Source organism: Eschrichtius robustus, chromosome 20, assembly GCF_028021215.1.
Source record: "Eschrichtius robustus isolate mEscRob2 chromosome 20, mEscRob2.pri, whole genome shotgun sequence".
Taxonomy (NCBI): Eukaryota; Metazoa; Chordata; class Mammalia; order Artiodactyla; family Eschrichtiidae; genus Eschrichtius; species Eschrichtius robustus.
This window is the reverse complement of record NC_090843.1, coordinates 3,155,621-3,176,792: the sequence shown is the minus strand read 5'-3', so window position 1 is coordinate 3,176,792 and position 21,172 is coordinate 3,155,621. Positions and strand designations below refer to the sequence as shown.

Below are 21,172 nucleotides of genomic sequence, written 5' to 3'. Positions count from 1 at the left end.
CACAAGCAAGACTCCTTAAAAATGAGGACCCTGGGCATCGTTGTGAGTGCATTTAGTTTCATGCGCATGTGTGTATGTGTTAGGGTGGGGCGATGGGCAAAAGGAACCTCATCATTCTTTGTCAGGAATTTGGTTTTCTTTTTTAAAAAAATTTGTCGAAAAGAAAATAGATGGTTCATTTTAGCACATTTTCCAGAAAGCTTTCGGTGACTTGAAAATTTGGTGAAGATTTGACCTGCAATATGAAGTGATGAAGATGGTGAAGGAAATATATATATATATCTGCAAGGAAGTGATAGGGAAGGAATCCTTCGGAGTCCAATGAGGGGAAATCAGTTTGGGCTCCAAGGTTAACAGAGGAGGTTTGCTTATACAACCAACCCTGATAGAAATATTACCAAACTTCTGCCAAAGAGCAAGGCTGCTTTTGTTTGGCTAGAAGGTCCAGGAAGAGCCAACATTTTGCACTTGGAAAGCAGTTGTGTTTTGGGGCAATAAAGCCATTTTGTTCAGCTGAAGGCATCCGGGGCACCTAATGCATTTCTTGTTCAGGCATTGACCCGACTAGGAGGTGTGCCAGGAGACTACACTCTTCTCTTGGAAAAAAATGAGAATAAGAAACGACCAGCGTGTCCAAACAAGCTGTGAAATCATATCCCTCTTGCGTCCTGAAAAGAGTCCAGTGCCCCAAGATAAAGGAAATCAATTCTGTAATCTGATAGGTTTGGCATTTTGCCAAGAATAACAACTTCCCTTCACGTGGCACCAGGCTCCAGGTGCATAAGTGCCACCTTATAAACTCCAGTGCAAGAAAAAAAGAAAACCACCTTGGCATTTAATGCATATAATATAACGTGGCAGGTAATGGGATGGATTTTCTCAGCAAGAGTGGAAAAAAGTATGCTTGCATTTCTTGCACAGACACTGTACTGGAGGTCTTTTGCTTTGATTGCCAAAGTCAGAGCACAAATATAGAAATATGAAATCAGATTACTGTAATTGTTGTTCTCATTTCCTTCATGCCACTGCAAGCTCTTTGAAAAGAGTACCTCTGGACCTTCAACACCCATCATAGTTCTAGATGCTTGATGCTTGGTGAATGTTTCCCAAATGCGACGAGCTCCCTTCTTTCTGGTTAGACTTAAATGTCTTGAATTTGGAGTAAAAACTATCTATATGAGAAAATGAAAAACTGCCACTACAAGTATAAAACTAAAATATGTATAGTACTTTATAATTTATGAAGCACTTTTACAAAAACTCTCTCCCTTTAAATCTCACAAAATTCTGTTTTTGTTCTTATTTTCCAGTGAGCAACCTAAGGCTCAAAAGTCTTAAGTCCTTAGAAAGGCAACTTTTTGCAGCCATTTCTCTGCAGAAGATGACTCAGGTTGCAAATAATATTTTGCTAAGTGGGGTTAAATGCATCTTACACAGAAATAAAAAGATAAGGGAGAAATAAAATCTGTTGCACAAAACTTATTGGTGGTTCCTTAAAGAATTTCTTAGAATTGCAAGTTTCTTTAAGGAAAATAAATATGTGAACAATATATATATATATATGTGAACATACATTTGAAGTTCCTCAAACACAGCTTTAAATATCTGCATGGCTCTGAGTTCAGATGGATTGTTTCTGGGGATTTTTGCTGTTGATGTTGTTGATTTGTTTTTGTTTTCTCCACATCAACCTACAAGAACTCAACCCCTCTGTGCCACTAATATGGACAGAGTAATAACTTCCTCTGAGTGGTTGTTCCATGCGTCTAGGTACAAAGGTCTGGAAATTCTAGATTCATTAAAGTAAAAATTTCCAAGCTTAGGTAGGTATTCAAGGAAATTCTTCAGTTCCTTTTGTTTTTTTCTTTCTCTTTGTTTTCTTTTTCGTTTTGTTTTGCAAGCATGTAGCTGGTTTTCATATGCATTTAAACAATATGGCCAGTCTAGTTTTACAAATGGCACTAACTGGACCAGCACAGTTTTTTTTTTTTTTACAACAAATAGGGTTGTATTCTTTCTCACCAGACACACCTTGTACCTTTGCATTTTCCTTTTTAAGTAAATCCTACATTGCACAGAGCTTCATGCAAATCACTAGCAGGAAATAGCAACCTAAGCCCTTTTTAAATCATGCCAATATGCAGGTTCAGGACTGCCTTATTTCACTTAAGGATGGTCGGAAGAAGAGGTAACTTTTTCTTCTAGCCAACGTAATTCATCAGTCCATTCGAAGGTGTAAACTTCTAATGGGGGCAGACTCTTTCCATCCGGACCCCTTTCTCCCAGGTGAGTATTGCAATAGGACCACTGCTGAGGCCTTTGCATCTCCGTCCCCCGTCTCTCTGTTGTGAAAGCAGCTTGTTTATTGCAAGTAGCAACAGAATTTAAAAAAAAATTTTTTTTTGTTGGCCTTCTCCACTAATTGCTGTTCTGGCATTCCCCTGTCCACTTCTTTTTATTATCCTAGAAAATGATCGTTAACCTATAGAATGTTTAAGACTGGTGAACGCCTGAAGGCAGAGCAATTTCAGTTGGTGCCAGTGAGCTTAGATGGTCCAATATGAGCAGACCCTGGAAGTGGGCCTTGTTTTAGGAGACTCTACGTTCATATAACACGTATGAGCCGGGGCAAGGTAGAATTTCCCAAGCAAGGCCCACTGCCTTATCTTGGTAAATCTGGGCCTCGCTTCAATTAAACCTTACAGGAAGACTCCTGCTGGAAAAGTTCAAATGTTTCAGAATAGAAGGGAGAAGAGAGCTGTACACCAAGGCAAAAGTACATACTGTATTTATCGTCCAACACAGCTTTTTATATAATTACATCCTGGTGCACGTTTTATTTTTGGTTCTTGAATAAAGTCACTCAGATTAAATTAAGGAGTATGCAGGAGAAGGTGCTTCGATGCTTCTTTCCGTTTCTATGGCAACCCTGGGGCATCTTCTTCAGCTGCCTCATTGACTGGATGTGCCCAGGTGATGCAGGCTGTAACTTTCAGCGGCGGCTGCAAAGGCAGGGAGGAGACCTCTGACCACCAAGAGCTCATGGCAGGACTGAAGAAAACCTCTGGCATGGAGGATCCACTTTCCTTAGTTTTGTTTTGTTTTTAATAAATTTATTTATTTTTTATTTTTATTTTTTTGGCTGTGTTGGGTCTTCGTTGCTGCGTGTGGGCTTTCTCTGGTTGTGGCGAGCGGGGGCTACCCTTCGTTGCAGTACGAGGGCTTCTCATTGCGGTGGCTTCTCTTGTTGCGGAGCACGGACTCCAGGCGCGCGGACTTCAGTAGTTGTGGCTTGTGGTCTCAGTAGTTGTGGCTCGCGGGCTCTAGAGCGCAGGCTCAGTAGTTGTGGCGCACGGGCTTAGTTGCTCCACGGCATGTGGGATCTTCCCAGACCAGGGCTCGAACCCATGTCCCCTGCATTGGCAGGCGGATTCTTAACCACTGCGCCACCAGGGAAGCCCCTCTCCTTAGTTTTTGTATGAATGGTTGCCATCTGAGGGTGTTTTGCTGAGTGTTGTCAGGGATGTGTCCACACTTGCCTTTGAAATGTCTCTATTGGTAAATAATCTGTTTTCATGGGTCTAAGTGCCTAATGCAGCTGTTCATATATTTTAAAGGAAACTCCTAGATGCTATTTAGTGAAACATGCTCTCTTTGTTTGCAGGATCAAATAAAACATTGCTTAACTGGGACTTTAGACATACAACTGTTTTAGCAAAAATTTGAAAAACAAAAGCCAAATAAAAGGACACAGTGTGAGATCTGACTCATTTGTTTTACAGCAGGGAACCCAGATACTTGCCCAAAGGCAAGAATAATTTCACAGACCTAATCTAAGCAGTGTCTGGGGTCAGAGCAGTCATCTAGCAGGAAGAAGTAAAAGAACAGCATCCTAGGGGGCAAAGTTTTTACAAAACTACCTCAAATGATTCCCAATAAGGTGTTGCAGAAATATTTGAATCCATGGTCACATCCCTGTAAAAATATTTAATCAAGTGAAGATCTCTGTGCAGTGCCTAATAAGTCATAAGTATTCAACAATTGGTACTTGTAATTTTACAGAAACTTTTTGTATATAAAACTCAGTTTTAAGACAAAATGAATATACAATGGTACCACCCTTTTTCCAAACTGTGTCCTATTGAAGACAAAATTCATACAGAAAGTTTCGAGTAACCAGCACCATATAATAATCCCTCAATAAATTTTTGGTCAAATTGAATAGAATTTTCTAGAAGCCAAACCCATTAACAGAGTCAACCATTCAGAACGTAATTTCACACTTGAAATAAAAAAGATCTCTGAAAATTAGTACCATCACCACAAAAACTCTATGCTCAAGCCAGGTCTTTTGTGTCTCACCTGTACCTTTCTGGCTATTATTAGTCATATAGTCTTTAAAATGGATTATCCGATTTCCTCAAAACAGCAGAGAGAAGCAAGAACCTAAATGGTGCTAAGGACAAAATATCAGCTGATTGTTTAATGGACAGACTTCAAAGCACACCCCACCAGGAAGAGATGCACCTAGTAGCTTGAACCACATAAGGAAACGTTAAATAATACACACTATTTGTTGAATGAGGCAGAGAATTGTATAATATTTTAGCAAACCATTCCTCCAAAAAACTGAATGCCCTTGAGGCAACAAATTTCAGTTATTCGAAGAGAACCACTTATGTGTAATTATCCATCATTATTATTCTTACTATTTAGTAACGCTTGTGCTGAGTCTGGCTCACCTTTTCTAAACTCCTCCCTTCCACATTCTTCTTAACTGTCCCTCTCTTCACTTCCCCAACACTTCTACTCCTCTAGCCTCCAAAGCAGATGACTGACTTTTCCAGTTCTAGGACTGCCCATCTTGCATCCTGGGGAAACCCTGTGTCCCAAACAGACCAGGACAGCTGGTCAACCTATTCCAGAGCCAGGTACTATGATAGTTTTATTCACCCATGGCTTGTAGGTATCACCTTATAATTATATAAAAATGTTTGTCATTATAACAAACCTCATATAGTGGCTCAAATCATCAGGTCACTAGGCTCCTTGCTCTGAACTATTTTGAAGAAAAAAAAAAGATTCTGGCTTCTTGAAATATGCTAATTATGGACTTGGTTCTTTACTTCACTCAAAATGCATAAAGCTAGGCTTTTTTTTTTTCATTTCTTTTAATTTGGGAAAGCAAATCTGATTGATGTAGTCAGTGTTTCGAGCTTTAATACGGAAATTTCTAGAGAGAAACATGTTTTCTTCTTTGTGAGTATTATCTGGAGGCTGTTGCTTAAAGAGGCTGGAGTTGGGAGGCCTTGCTTGGCTTTCACTGAAAAGAAGGCCTAAGCAGAAAAACTCTGAAATTCCACCCTCACCTTTTCTTTTTGTACACATATTTTATTTTCTTTTTTTAAAAGTAGAGGTGGGACTCATATAGCACTCAACTTGTTGCCTGGAGTTACCATCCTGTATCTTGTTTAATGGGACCAATCACCAAGCGAGTCATGTTACACCTTTGGCGGCCCACAGCTGGAGGAAAGCAGAAGTGTGTGATGTGGTGAGGTGCCTGCTGTTTGGTTAGTAACAGGGCTTTGTGGTTTCACCTCCGGACAGGCCTCAGCAATTCCTAGTTAACTGAAATTAATCTGAAGTTTGAAATTTACCTAAATCCCACAACCCATGCTTATCTGTAATTAATCTACCTTTGTGAGTTGTCCTCTCGCCTCAGGAACCAAGGGAGCAATTGTAGAGCAGGTTATGAAGGAGGTGGGGGCACTGTGCTCACGTATAGTATCCTATGCAGAGAAAAAGAATGCATTTTCATCACCAAGGAGAATAAAAGCTGAGAAGCAGAGAGGCCTGAAACGAAATGATGAAACTTTTCCCAAGAATGCCTCCAAATGGAAAGCGTAGAATAATGATAAAAAGCTCAGCCCAGTACTAAATGGCCTCCGTTTATTTTTTTAATTGAAATATAGGTGATTTACAATGTTAATTTCTGCTGTACAGCAAGGTGATTCAGTTATACATACGTATACACTCTTTTTCATATTCTTTTCCATTATGGTTTATCTCAGGAGATTGAATACAGTTCCCTGTGCTATATAGTAGGACCTTGTTGTTTCTCCATCCTGTATATAAGAGTTTGCATCTGCGAACCCCAAACTCCCACTCCATCCCTTCCCCACCTCCCCCCCTTGGCAACCACAAGTCTGTTCTCTATGTCTGTGAGTCTGTTTCTGTTTCATAGATAAGTTCATTTGTGTCTTATTTTAGATTCCACATATAAACGATATCATATGGTATTCGTCTGTCTCTGTCTGACTTACTTCACTCAGTGTGATAATCTCCAGGTCCATCCATGTTGCTGCAAATTAAATGGCCTCAGTTTAAAGCTCAGCTCTAATACTTACTAGCTGTGTGTGCTTACACAAGATACTCAACCTCTCTGGGCCTCAGTGACCTCATTTCCTTTTTTTTTTTTTTTTTTTTGGCCGCACCGCAAGGCTTGTGGGATCTTAGTTTCCCAACCAGGAGTCAAACCCGGGCCCCCTGCAGTGGTAGCACAGAGCCCTAACCCCTGGACCGCCAGGGAAGTCCCCTCATTTCTTAAACAGGGATAAAAATCATGCACACTCTATAGGGTTGCTCTTAAGATTAAATTATTCAATACTCATAAAGAATGTAGAACCATCTTCGAAACATAGTAAGGGCTTTGTTAAAAGAAAAATATTTGTTAAAGGAAAAATATGAAGGAGCAACCCATATTTCAGGATGGGGATTTTCCTCAGTGTTTCCAATGGTGGAAAACAGTTAAGCTATTTGAAATTTGCCAGAGGAATTGACATTTTCTCTGAGACCACAGATCCTCGGTACCTTGGTGCCCTGAAACGCTCTATAGCTTAGTGGATTAAACTAAATTTAGAAGCACATAAAACCTGAATTTGAATACCCGCTCGATGATTTATTAGCTTTAAAATCCAGCCTCAGTTTCTTCCTCAATAACAGAGGTCAATAAATTATAGACCATGTGCCAAGTCCGGCCCACCAGCTGTTTGTGCAAGTAAAGTTTTATTGACAGACAGCCGCACCATTTGTTTTTGTATTCTCCGTGGCTGCTTTTGTAGTACCAGGGCAGAGCTGCATAGTTCTGACAAAGACTGTTCCACAAAGCCAAAAATATTTACTATCTGGCCTTTTAAGGAACATATTTGCCAACTCTGGTCTATTACACGAGAATATAATAACCTGATTTGGTTTCGGGGGAATGAAATAATAGAAAGCCAGAACCCTACCCAGTTGGGCTCAATAAAGAGTAACCTCTGTCGTTACACAGAGACTCAAAATCTAAACCTTACACCTTTTGTTAGTTTTGTTTGCTTGTTTCTCGGTCTTCTCTATCTAGGCCATTCTGTCCAAAAACAAAATATGAGCTTGACTTCCCCTTACTTGGATTAAAGTAATCTGCCACCCCACACCTGTTACGGTGATTTCTATGGCTCTATTTATCCAGACTATCAGGGTTTATGCCCTCTTGTTTGGGAACCTTTGCTTTCTATCTCAGGGATGCTACCGTAACCATACAGGGAGCCCAAAGATTCTTGCACTGATTTGTTTTCAATTTTTAATTTTTTATTTAGAAATAATAAAATAAGACATAATATATAAAAATATGTACAATCCATGGTTTGTGCAGTACATTAGGAAGACTTTAGATACAAAAAGACAGCAAACGGGAAAATAATAACTCTCACGATTGTCAAAGGCCGGGATTGTTCGATTCACCGCAGCCCAGAGCTGAAACCCAACATAACTAGAAAAGGGATTCTAGTTGGGACTGAATGACTAGGCAACACTTTTTTTTTTTTCTTTTTTTTTTACCTTAACATTATTGGGCACAGTGAAAAAACACTGTTTCTCAGAACAAGCTTTTTACCTTTACTGAGTGGCTTATCATCAAATATGAACCAACATTTGTTTTTTGTAAGAGTGACATGATTTAGGGGACAGAACTCACTGAATAAACATCAAGGTTTGAGGTGGGAGTTGACAGGGAAGAAAGGAAGGGAAGGGAAGAAATAATGCATTGATAGAATTGAAAAAAAAAGATAAAACAAACTTTCACCAGGAATTTGGAAATGGTTTCAGAGTTATGGGTGACATCCTTAAAATGTCTGATTCAAGTATACTCTTAAAGGGATAGAAAACTATTCCTTTCTCAATAATCAAAATAGAATTCACTTTGTCTACCTTTTCTTTGAAAATAGGATAACCAGGAATCTAGTCCTCCTCCCAAAAATATAATGCCCATCCAGATATGGGCAAAAATTCTTTAAAAGGAAATAATTCCTAAGTAAATTCAATGGGGATTTGCTTGCCACGGAGAAGCCAACACAGATCCCGGAACAGACCCCAGATATTCACAGTGAGTCTCTTCAACCTGCATTCTAATGACATGTGTGCACTAATTAAGGAAACCCAGTCAATGACAAATGTTTTGAAGGTAAAATGCAGCAAAAAAAATCAAAACCAAAAACAAAAACCGTTGTGCATTACCTGTGTCTTGGCTCTTGACAAAAAAAAAAAAAATTGCCATTTAAAGCTTGTAACTGTGAAAATACTAATAACCAGAAAAAGCTTTCAAATCAACAGTCCATGCTGAAATAAATAACAGAAGAACATAGCAATACGAACCTTATAAGGCTGGTAAATATTTGCTAAAACCATGCTAACCGGTAGCATATAGGTACTAGCTCTCAGAAATTGCTGCACTGAAATTATACTTTCTATGGCAATTTTTTTCCCTTTACAGACTTCTATTTACATTTGGCTTTAAATATGAAAATATCTGATAAACTTTATAAAATGTACACTTTAAAAACATAGCTTCTGCAAAATTTTCTTGAAAAAAAAACAAACCTGTGCACCAGAAATTTTAGATTTTTTTTTTCTCTTTTTCAGAAAGAAGTTGCAAGAGTTCCCTACCTCATTCTTGCCCCCTACCCACCCCCTTTCAAATATCTCAAGTCTTTTTAAGTGGCAGCGCTGTGTGATGGGAAGGTGCCTTTTCTGTGGCCACCCCCATTCTCCACTGAATCTTCATTTAATTTACAGACCACTGAATACTCTTTGGTTTGATTATTTTCCTTTGCAAAAATATCGAAATAGCAGCAGCTGAAACCGTCAACGTCCTCTGTCAATGGCCGAACATTTGCCATTTACAGAAGAATGTAAATTCTGTGTCCACGCAATCCCTCCAACTCTCTAAACAACTTCCCCAATCTGCCTTTAAGTTTGGACTTAACATCCACTTGCTTGATATCTCTAACTTGGTTTCAGTGAAAATAACTCCACAGTGTTCAAACCCATCGACTCTGAAGGCTGAGAACAGCAGAGACTGTCCGATTATTGCAGGCACCGCATTCAGATATGGCTGTCCAAGAACCAGAGACCATCACAGACAACAGTTTACAAAATACAGGATTCTAGAACAAGCTGTTTTTTAATGGCATACAGGGATATAATACCGTAAGAGAGTTGATTTTGAGACGCCAATTAAAAAGAAAAGTCAGCAACCCCAGAATTCACAAATAAGGAACTTTAAACCAAAAGAGAGTTCCATTATGTTGAGCTACAGCGGAAAACAAAACAAAACAAAATGTTTCTAGCAAGTCAGGCAGCCAGGCAGGAGAGGCTTCTGGAAAACAATGTGCCCTAAGTAGCCTGCTCTAGGGCTCCAAGGGCAAAAGGGATCAGCTCGGATTCAATCACGAGTGCATGAGTGCATCCATCAAGGGGAAAGGACCCTTTTAGATCATTATCTCCTTTACTTGTGACTCTGTTAGAATTTTTATGGCTCTTGTTGACCCTAAATTACTGAGACATTTTCATTCCTACTCTGTACCATTAGAAAAAAAAAAAAAGCAATGTTCCCCTCCCTCCTGAATACTTGAGCTGATGAGCTATGTCAAAATGGGCTCTTCTGCATCTTCCCACCTTCCCACTTCGGCATTCACAGGCCCCTCGGATGCTGTAGGACTCAGTCCACACAGCCTGATAGTAAGAGCCAGCCTAGAGGCCAGGCATGGCATCTTTCGGAAGATGAAGTCAAGCTGGAGACGTACGAGTTGTCAGGGCAAGGAATTCAGCCGCAGGGGTTTAAACCTATTGATCTTTCAAGTTGGATGGCTCAGCGTCAAGGCTGCCGACTCATGTCAACCTAGGTCTTGTCTTCTGGAATAAATTTTGGAATGTGCAAAAAATGGAAAAACCCAGAAAAAAATCTAAGGGCACCTCACCGTCTCTCAACGTATGCGTTCACCTGGCTAGCACCACCTCGAAGGAAAGAAAAGATGTTCATATTGTGTGTGTGTGAATTTTTCTTCCCCTGTCTTCTTCCTCCTATAACGTGAAAGTTACATGAAGGAACAGAAATGTAAAGCACTGCACTTACTCGACTGTGTGTGTGATGTTCTGTTTTCTGAATAAGGTGCAAAAGGAGAGGGCAGTTCAAGGTCTTGCTGAGGTTCAGAGTTATTGTCTCTTGATTTCAAGGCAGCCGTGGGGCTTTCTTTCCTTTTTAGTATAAGCTCCACTGTGCAAAAATGTGCATTATCTTTGGTATTTATTTTAGGTAGTCTAACTTAAAATTTGAGATCACCCATTAACATCATGGAGGAAAAAAAAAAAACAACAAAACAATAACAACAACCCGGAGGCTACCATTTGGCTAGTGTTACATAATGCCCTTATGTAACCAGAAAGAGACTGACAGAGAGAGAGAGAGAAATCAATTCTAGCAAACAAATTACTGGCCTCAAAAAAATCAGGCTCTCGTTTTGGCAACTAATAGCCAAATACTTGCCACTGTGAAGCGCATATCATGAGCTCTCAAGAAAGTTCAACACTGACTTTTTAAATTACACACAAGAAAAACTACACCGCAACAGTACAACGTGTGTTTGTGTAGTTAGCAGCTTTTCAAAAGTTAAGGCAGAGTCTTGCCTTGAAAACATTTAAAAATGTGATGCCATTTAAAAACATTCTTGTTCCCTAAAGAGAAGCGTTCTGGAGACATCAAATACCCAACCAACCAAGGCTTGCCTGCAAGTTCAAGTTTGGTATGAAAACACAAGACAAGACATAAACACCCCATAACTTATTCTACAACGTGTTATGTGCCATCGGGTCACGCGGGGGGGGGGGGGGTGGGGCGGAGGCATGTTTAGTGCTTTAGGTTCATCTCTGAGCTTACAGTCTTTCTTTGAAAGCATCGTGCTAGCCTCAGTCCCTCGTGGTCACTTGTCTCAAACCACCTCTTCACCAGTACCGTCGTCTGCGTAACTGCTTTGGGCCTTTGACCAACAGACTGTGTTTCAAAGTTAACTATTCCCGAGGAGGAATTAGTCATATCTCCGACTCTCGCCGTAAGGGCCTGGGCTCTAGGGGTACACTTGCCTGGTTGTGAAGGTCTATGTCAGGGGGCGTGTCCGTACTCGTGCTCTCTGGGACCCCATTTTCACTGTCTTCTTCCTCTTTGCTTGTGAGGGCAACCTCATTTTCATAGCAAAAGGAATTAGCGTTGGAGAGGATGTACTTCTTCTCTGCTAAGTCCCTGGCACTACAAAGGGGAGTGTTGGGTACTTCGTAAGTCTTGTGGAACCTCGAATAGTCCACTTTGTAGTAGTGTTTCTCCTCGAAGAGGACGGGCTCGTAGCGGTGGCCCCAGAGGATCTCGTTGGCCAGGTACGAGCTCCGGCACTGCGTGGTCATGGCCGTGGCTTCCACCATGCCTTCGAGGATCACCACGATTTCAAAGTCCGCGTTGTCGACGTCCTGTTTGCTCAAATCGTATAAAGGGCTGTCCTCGTCTATCTCGTGGACGATGGTGATGGGGGACACCAGAAATATGCGGTCAATGCCGCTGTCAAAGCCGACGTTGATGTCTATTTGATCCAGGGGGATGTACTCCCCTTCGGAAGTAATCCTGGATTTGAGGAGCTGTGCTCGCACGTGAGCTTCCACCAGGTGGCTTTTCCGAAGGTTGCCCACCCGCCACATCAGACAGAGCTTGCCATCCCTCATGGCGATCACGGCATTGTGGCTGAAGACCAGGGTCTCGTTTCTCTTCTTGGGCTTGGCCATCTTGGCCATGACCGCGCCGATGATAAAGGCGTCGATGATGCAGCCCACGATGGACTGAAAGACCACCATGAAAACAGCCACGGGGCACTCGTCCGTGACGCAGCGGAAGCCGTAGCCTATGGTGGTCTGCGTCTCGATGGAGAAGAGGAAAGCGGCCGTGAAGCTGTTGACCTCGGACACGCACGCTTTGCTCTCCTTGGATGCGTCCAGGTCCCCGTGGAGCAGCGCTATCAACCAAAACACGCAGCCGAAAAACAGCCAGGAGAGAACAAAAGCCAGGCAGAAGATGACCAGCATCCACCGCCAGCGGATGTCCACACACGTGGTGAAGATGTCCGCCAGGTACCGCTGGCCCTTCTCGCCCACGTTGATGAACTGCACGTTGCAGTGGCCGTCCTTCTTCACAAAGCGGCTCCGGCACTGCTGTCGAGTGTGGACTTTACTCTTCCCGTTCCCAAAGCCATTGGCCACCGCCAGGGTGGCCAGCTTCATGCCGTCCTCCTCCGAAGAGACAATGCTGTAGCGGTTGGTGCGTACGCTGCCCATCACTTCTGCTGTGGACGCCAGCGCTTCTGCTTTGGAAAACAGTCTGAGTTTTTGCAAAACCCTTTGGAGAAACAGGTTTGAATGTTCAGTGAAGACCCACACACACAGAAAAGAAGGAGAGACGGGGGTCTCCAAGAGCCTGGAGGTTCTTTCTACCAAGGTCTCTCTCCTGGCGTGCAGAGTCACCTTAGTAACTCAGCTGACATCCAGAGAACAGGTCCTACCAAAAACAAGAGAGAGAGAGAGAGAGAGATCGTTCGTTACAAAAGAAGTCATGGAAAAATGAAGTCTACTCCCTAAGGCAACATTTCCTAGCCAGACACAGGGTCAGATATAGATAAATGTCCTCTACGTTGAATTACTGGGTTTTTCGTTTCCTTGTAGCCCCAGAGAAATAGACGCAAAAGAAAATATTTTCTTATATTATTTAGAAGCATGAAGTCATTAAACGGGGAAGAGTTGGTTGTTTGTGACAGTCTTTCAACTGAAATCTCAGGTCTCCCTTCCCCTATTTTTTGCCAGCAATCTGGAATATTCTACTTTACAGAGCTACCTCTCTCCTCTTATTCTCTTCCTTTGCCTTCGCTACTTGCCGGGGTCCCAGGTGATTAGGCAGAAGAAAGACTTTCTAACTCCAAGGTTTGTCATGAAGCTTTAAGAACGCGGACATGTCGAGAGAGCATTTCGCGTGAACGCAGAATGTTAATATTAATTGAACAGCAGGTGCATGTTGAGAGAATATGAAAACGCCTGATGACAAGTTGAAATCCAAAAGCACTGACTATTTTGTTTAAAAGATAAAACTGAGCAGACAGCCATTCTAATCATATGAAAGGGATCCCGGTTTCTGGAGACTGTTTGGGCTTATTCCGTCACTTCGCACACAGAAAGCAGCCACTAGGCAGAAACGCCTGATAACATCTCTGTTAGCGCAAGTGATTCTGACTTGAAGACACAGGTTTACTCTGGGGGATACAGAGAGATCTTGTTGCCTAGCAATGAGAGTCCTGAAAGTCTCTGGAGATGGGATTGTCATGTGTGATGACAGGCTAGGAAGTAAGCACCTTTGTGCCCAAGGACCAGGTCTTTAGAGAATTGACATAAGGCTGGAACTCATCTCGTGGAAGTCCGAGTCTATGTTTTCCCAAACAGGGACGGCTTTGCAGTAGTAAATCATAAGGGTCCCTCAGCTGACTTTTCACTTCCAGGGCTGCTGCTTGCTCTCTGTTCCTATGGAGAATGCACTCACCTTTACTTAATGAGAACAAATAGTAGTTTTCAGTTTTCTCCTCTTGCTTCATCTCTCCCCACCCCGGCCCAGGTAAAAACCACCTATTGACTTTGACTTTCCAATTTTGCTCCAAAGAGACTAGTTTTTCCTGGACTAACAAAAGCCTAGGAGAAAGTCTAGGGTGTTTTGTTAACCAAATACAAATTTAAAAAAATGAATATAGCACAGATCTGAGAAATCAAAGTGATGCTCGACAAAGCCCTGATGACGAGGACTCCACTTTTTCTTTCTCCCCCCAAGCCACATTCAGATTAAGCACTTAAGAGAACCACGTTCAGCCAAGCCAACTGCAAACAAAGAAAGCAAATCATGGATCTGTTTTCGGGCACCCCCTTAAAGAGAGGCAAGGTGCATTGTCTTTGAAAATGTCTTGTCACAGTCTTTTCACTTCTCCCTTTTTATCCAAGTTATTATGCAAGAATGTGCCCCGACACATTTTTCCTGAGATTAGTCATCTGTGAAAATTGCAATGTGTGTTACATTTTGGCAGCTTTTGACACCTAAATGATGCCTGATTTGAAAGTGCCTTTGAATTACTTTATAAAAAGAAGTTGCTGTGCCTTCCCAGCCTTCCACCTGCTTCAATGTTTTGTCTGCTTCCCCATGAAGTTTGTACTTGGACAAAAGAAACAAGACTCCTATTCCTCAGGGTTCTAGATCCTGGACACGGAAAGAATTTTTTTAAACAGCGATTTCAGCTCACTTGGCTCATATGAAATTTGCCAAGCATTTCTACACAAAAACAGAGATAACAACATGACACCGAATGCAGGTGCATTTTCCAAAAAGGGGGGCGAGGGAGGCCTCATTCAAATAGTGCTTGTACCCTTGAGCTCTGTTTGACTTCAGAATCTTATCAGCTGACACCAAGAAATTCCCTTTTCATGATTCAAAACAATCCTTCCATCTGAGTTACCATTAGGGACCATGAGTAGACAGTCTCAAATTTCTTCTGACTTATTTCTGCACTCTTTCCAGATTAAAGCATAACAACCATATGAAATCTAAAGACTGAATTACGACTTTCCAAAAATCTTGACCCCAGGACATTAGTTTGAATTCCACAAAACACACACTACCGGCTTCCTACGAATAGCTTTCCGCATTTAGAATCTTGCAAAGAGCCTGTATCGAGCAACTATTATTGTCTTATTTCCATTGCTAATGACAGAATTTGTTCCATATGTGGAGCACCATTTAGAAATTCTACCATTTCTGCCTGGAAAGGGGGGAAAAAAGATTTTTTTTGGCAAAATGGAAACTTTTGTCACTTCCAGCAGGTATGCTCCAAAAACAGATTGATGTGTGTTTATGTGCGCGCACACATGATGCGTATTCAGACTCTGGTGGAGCTCATGACGTAGCAAAAATCTAGAACCTGCCAACGCGTGCGAGGGTCATTGTCTTAATATTCCACTCTGAAGGATGTCTTTCCTATGCACCTGCCCGCATGCCTGAGTGGCCGCAAGCAAGCAGAAAACTTCCTTGCCTGCGCTTCTCACACTGAAAGTCACCGATTCATGAGCATCTGGGAAAGTACTTTAATTAGGAATAGGGCTTTCGGGTAACTTCATTTTAGGGCTCTATTCTTGATACGTTTTTAAGAAACATTTGATTAAGAATAGATGAAAACATCACGTGATTGGAGTCCTCGATGGGCACAACTCAGGAGAACCGATACTTGGTTTGATGAACAATGTGTAAATTCCCCCATTTTCAGCTAAAATATTTAAGGGCCTGATATAAATTCAATAGACACAGATAATCATTTTTACCCAGGGTATAACCAATGAGGCAGAAAGTATTCCTGGGAAATTGAGAGGCTACATGTGATGTTCTTCATGTTAAGACTATTTATAGGCCGAGCCAAAACGAAGCATAAGCAATGGAAAAAAATAGTTCAGGGCTTCAATCTCAAGGTAGATGTTCAAGGAGAGACAGCTGTGGATCCATATACACGGTCGAGGAGATAACACGGTGTAAATGAATGCATCCAAATCACTTTTACCACAAAGGAAATATTCCCAATATGGAGTATAAAAGAACAGAAACATGTAACCAGGAAGAATAAATGAGAATAAGTGGGTCCCCTCATAGGGTCGTGGCGTGGAGCAAATAAGAAAGTTTCTAAGGAAGGACAGGAAATAAGGATGGTAAAAGAAAGTGCCCTGGGATGAAAGAGAGGTCGGCTGAGTGTCTAGAACTGCTATTCCCCTGCTGACGCCATATACACCGGCCTGAGTGTGCTCTGGGCACGCTGTTGCTATTAGAGCTCAAGGCTAGCGAAGCAACCTCTCAGAGGCTCAGTAAACAGAAGGGAGGGGGAGGGGCAGTAGGGGAGGCGGGATACCCACTCGTCTACGTGAGCCCTATAACTTTTACACCCAACAGTGCACGTAGCCTCACTCAACACGTGCACACGCTGAAAAATATACCTCTTTGGCCGACAAAAAATATACACTAAAAAGAAAAAAGCTTGAAGCAGTCCGGCTGCTCAGGTAAAGACATGGTCAGTCTCTCATGCTACTCAAAAGTCATACAAGGACTCTACAGCTAACCAGGGATTCTACAACCAGAAAGTCTGAAGGAAGTAGAAATAGCGTGTGTGTGTGTGTGTGTGTGTGTGTGTGTGTGTTTAACGCCACATTCACAAGAGCTCGGAACAAATATTCGTATGGAGAGCAATAATATAAAAGAAAGTGCCAGCAAAGGGGGAGGAGGAGGGGCTGAAAGTAAAGTGACATGACCTTGACCCCAACTGTCACCCCTCCCACCCTCCTTAAAGTAACATCTCTTACTCCTGAGCCTGGGGATCTTTCCGGATAATGGCAAATATAAATAAAACACTTGGGGCAGGGTTGGAAGTGAGCAGGAAAAAGCTAGCAAGTGTACAGGTAACATACAGCAGACACACAACAGCGGTGAGCGAGAGGAAATCTGACAGCCTACCGATTATTAACGTGAAAAGAAAACAAGTGGTACAAAGCAATATGCACTCTTCGCACACCCAAAACACGTTTTCAAATAATGCCTTGTTTCCTAAAAGGTAAATTCTGAGTTTATGAAAATCCCCAGGATTCACAGGTATTCCAGTTACCATCCTACTGACAGGATTACCCAGACACAGCCGATAAACTGCCCGTTTCCTACCCCGATTTTTTTTTTTTTCAACTGTCACGATGACTCTATGTTATGATGCAATCTTCTGCAGAATCAAGTCGTTTTGACCACTGTGCTTCCTTGAAACCACACTGTCTTCCAATTTCGGTGTTAATATTATTATTACAAAGCATAACAAGTTGCTCAGGGGAGAGTGACATAGGATGTGAAAGTTTTGCGGTCTTCCGGCTGAAATCCAACGCGAGCTCCTGCTCTCTTCCCCAGCAAAGCAACTTTGAGACGCTCGCTGGGTTTGGAACTCGAAGCTACACTTGAAGCAATGACAAAGGGGCGGGGGCGGGGGTGGGGGTGGGGGAAGACGCCAAGGATCCAGGCCAGCGCTGCGTCCCAAGGTTTGCCAAAGTCTGAGACCAGTACTCTATAGACGCACCCGCTCCCCCTTTTTTTCCCCTTAGAGCGAGACCGAACAGAGGCTCCCTCGCCCTTGTCTCCAAACTCAGTATCTCGCTACAGCTGGTGCATTGGAAGTTATGAGCACAGACAGATGCTGCAGAGAAATCTGTTTCTATTGCTCAACTGTTCCAAGCATGTCTCAGTATTTTTAGCTCTGGGGGTGTTCTGGTGCGCGCACAAACTCCATAGGCATGGTCTGGGACTCCGGAGCGTGGGTGAGCGCTACGGCAGAGTGACAGCTGGGCACCTCTGGGGCGGCGGGGCGGGGGAGGGCCGGGGACGGCAGCCCGAGCCCACTCCCCGGGACGCGCAGGCAACGAGAGGAAAGGAGGGAAGAAAACACACAGCAGCCCTTACCTGTTGCCGGCGCAGGAGCATGGGGACATGGAGTGGAAGTGGGGGGTTACAGAGGCATGTAAGATCCAGGAGTTTGTACAAGCGAGCGAGCCAGGGCGAACCAGCATTCCCAAGACCCAGCTTGCCGGCGCCGGGCGGGCTGCGCGCTGGCCGGGGCTCCAGGGCGCTCTGCGCTTTCCTGGGCTCTTTTGAGGCGTCGCGAGCCACCGGCCCGCCTGGCCCCGCCCCCGGCCGCGCCGGCCAATCGCAGCGCGCCTGGCCCCGGGAACCGCGCGGGGAGGGAGGATGCTGCGTCCGCGGCCGCGGGGCTGCCGCCGGGGAGAACCTGCCGCCGCTTCCTTCCCGTCCGCCCCCGCCTCCGCCCGCCCCGCGCCCCGGCCGCCGGTCCGGCCGCGCAAGGGAGGGGGAAGCTGCGCCCCGGCCCGGCCGGCAGCAGGTGGGAAGCGCCGCGGCCGGGCTCTTGCGGCTGCCCGATGGCAGCCTGGCCCTTGGGCAAAGCTTCCGACCCCTTCGCCAGCCCTACACTTGCCCTCTTCTGTCGTCCGTGGCGGCGGGGCGGGCCGTGCGCCCCCAGAGGCTCGCGAGGGGCCGGGGGCCGGGAGAAGCGGTGGCAGCCGGGGAGGCTGGCGTTTCAGCCTTCCAGCCGGGGCGCGTCTTCCTCTCCCTTCACCCGCCTCCCACCCCCTGAATCCGCCCCCGTCCCCCCCGGACCAGCGGTGCAACGAGGAGCCGCGAATTAAACGGGGAAAGGGACCGCGAGCGGCTCGCAGAACCCAGCGGGATTCGGACGCGCGCCAGGGCTGCAGCCGACTGGGAGAAGCAGCTCTTCCTCCTCCCGGCTCGGGGTCGATTACTTACAAAGCGCCCAGACTGCTCGGAAGGCTGAGCCGCTCGCTCGCTCTCGCAGGGCCCGCCCTCAATCTCCGTCTGCACCAGCGCCCGGCACGCTCTGCTGATCTAAAATCAGAGCAATTAAAGAGTAATGAACTCTCTGGAACGGCGACTCCTACAGACACTCAGCGCTGCCGCGCACCAGCGCCTCCCAGCCCTCCTCCCCAGCAGCCAGGCGAGAGCGCGTAGACCCTTTCAGAAGCTCTGTCAACTTCAGCGTGAACCGGGTGTGGACCCTGGAACGTTACAGATTAAACCGTGTGTGTGTGTGTGTGTGTGTGTGTGTGTGTGTCTGAGTACTTTGGTGTCATAACGCAGCTTTGCTCTTAAAGGATATTTAGGAGTCCCCCAAGTTTGAAATCCCTGCGTGTGTGTGTGTGTGTGTGTGTGTGTGTGTGTGTGTGTGTGTGTGTGTTGAATGTGCATTTCCTCAAGCGATCAAATGTGTCTTCCGCACAGTTTATTTAAACCTCTGAAAGGCCTCCTAGAGACGCCAAACTACTTCAACAAACTAGCTCGTATTCTGGGCGGCACAGCCCGGCTGGATTGGTGCGTGTGGGAGAGTGAAACTGACACTTGAAGCAAAGGGTCTGCGCCGGGACCCACCTCCGAGCCTCATACCCGCACGCGGCCCCTAGGAGGTGCTGGTGAAGTACGCTTGGGTTTTGCAGATCGTTCTTAATCCCGCCTTAGCAAGTGGGCCACTTTCCCTAGCACCGAGGAAGACGCTGAGATTCAAAGGGTCTGGAACGGGTTGCGCGCGCGGTGTGACTCTCTGCTAGCCAAGCGCATTGCTGTTTCATTCCATTTGCTGAGGTAGTACAGTAGTCCGAGCCCTGGTACCAACTGTCTTGCCTTTTAAAGTCCTCTCCGTGGGAATAATGCTTCACGCCAGGGAGGTCTAATTTAACCTGTGTTAAGCCAAGTGTTATTTATAGACTGTTTGGATCAACTCTGCAAAAGAGATGGACGTATAGAAAGCCAGGCTGTAGCCTAAAGCTAAAAGAGCCTGGAGACAGAGAAGCTAATTCTGCATAACCAGAGGACAGAGGATTCGGTACAGCTCACTGCACTGCAATAAGCTTCCTCTGAAATGGGTTTCCTCGTGGATTTCTTCTAAGGAACAGGCGGGAGAGGTCCAATTAATCCTTCAAAGCATATTAAACCTAAATGGAAAGAGGAAGAAATTCATCATCTATAGATGTTCTCTTCTTTACTGTGATTCAATCCATGTATCTGTAGGTGGCTAAGAATTTTCCAAACCACAGGAATTCAGAGAGGCAACACTCTTATTTCCAGGTAATGAGCTGTAGTTCAAAACCAGTTACCCAGAAAGGGGTGCCATTTCTCTGGAATTAGGGTTGAAATTGTTTTACTTTCATATGCCACTCTAAGTAAACTGAATACACCCCAGGCCAGGATAGTTTCATATGATAGGAAAAATCTTTAAAGAAATGAATGCAAAGTTACAAGATTATGGTTGTTTGTATAAATTTACTGATGGGAGGGGGGCAAATAAATACATGTATTTATCTGGGCAAAGGGGCGTCTTTCTCATCAGTGTCACTTTCACCTCCCATGTAATGCTATGCAGCAAGGCTTATTTGTTGAAGTAGAATATTAGAGAAAAGTTGATTATTTTAATAAGCAGCTTCCCAATCTGAATAGAATTTTCACCTTAATTATTTAGCTAAATAAGGAAACATGAAGGATTAAATTTTGTTAGTAACTGAAACTTTGTAAATTCAGGATAGCATTGATTAACTCTATTGCTTCCTCTTATAAAGAAAAATGTAAATGTGCATTTTAATTAATGAGAGAGACTTTTCACTACGTCCCTATTAGGAAAATTCTAGTATTCCAAAACATTCAGTGCTTGGGTAAATATACTTTTTTGGAGCCATGCGTAATACAGATTTCTCTAGTCAGAGTATATCTTTTTGGCTGAATCAGTCCTTATTTAGCAAAAAAGTCCCCATTAGTTTTGGACACCAGTGCAGCTGAGTGTTGGGATCCATCTGTGGGTTAAATTTTTCCAAGGAAGTGACAATTATGCTCTTACTGATTCCCTCCATGGTAACCACCTATAATATTAAAGCCAAATATTAGTCACAGTCTAGATCTGCAGTCAGATTATGAATGGTCGTGTGACGCAGAAGGAGATTGTTTCACGAGGAACATAAATCTTTCCTTTGCATTTACGTAAAGATCACCAGCAATCAGATATATTTTCAGGTGTCTGTTAACCATCTATGCAGCCCAATTTCATAATGATAAAGATGAAAAACTCCTGTTATTTGCATCTACTAGGTAGTAAGAACCACTTACTAGTCTTTGCAGTAATAATGAATAATCATCAATAAGTAAATGTTATAT

At 43.8% G+C, this 21,172-nt stretch overlaps 1 protein-coding gene across 2 annotated transcripts; it reads right to left on the bottom strand.

The window, feature by feature from the left end:
• Window positions 1–7,604: 7,604 nt before the first annotated feature.
• On the bottom strand, window positions 7,605–19,317 carry KCNJ2 (potassium inwardly rectifying channel subfamily J member 2). 2 transcript variants are annotated; one of them, XM_068531008.1, is made up of 3 exons: window positions 19,267–19,317; window positions 18,764–18,862; window positions 7,605–12,904 (listed from the first exon to the last, which is right to left on the bottom strand). In XM_068531008.1, exon 3 carries the CDS (start codon window positions 12,682–12,684, stop codon window positions 11,401–11,403), a length of 1,284 nt encoding a protein of 427 aa, XP_068387109.1. In that variant the 5' UTR covers window positions 12,685–12,904; window positions 18,764–18,862; window positions 19,267–19,317; the 3' UTR covers window positions 7,605–11,400. The 2 variants fall into 2 exon arrangements, with proteins under 2 accessions (XP_068387109.1, XP_068387108.1); XM_068531007.1 differs by lacking the exons at window positions 18,764–18,862; window positions 19,267–19,317 and adding an exon at window positions 17,906–18,072.
• Between the last annotated feature and the right edge of the window lie 1,855 nt (window positions 19,318–21,172).

Bases quoted from the DNA above. Each gene is read 5' to 3' on its own strand.
- KCNJ2 (XM_068531008.1), bottom strand. From the start codon at position 12,684: ATGGGCAGCGTACGCACCAACCGCTACAGCATTGTCTCTTCGGAGGAG.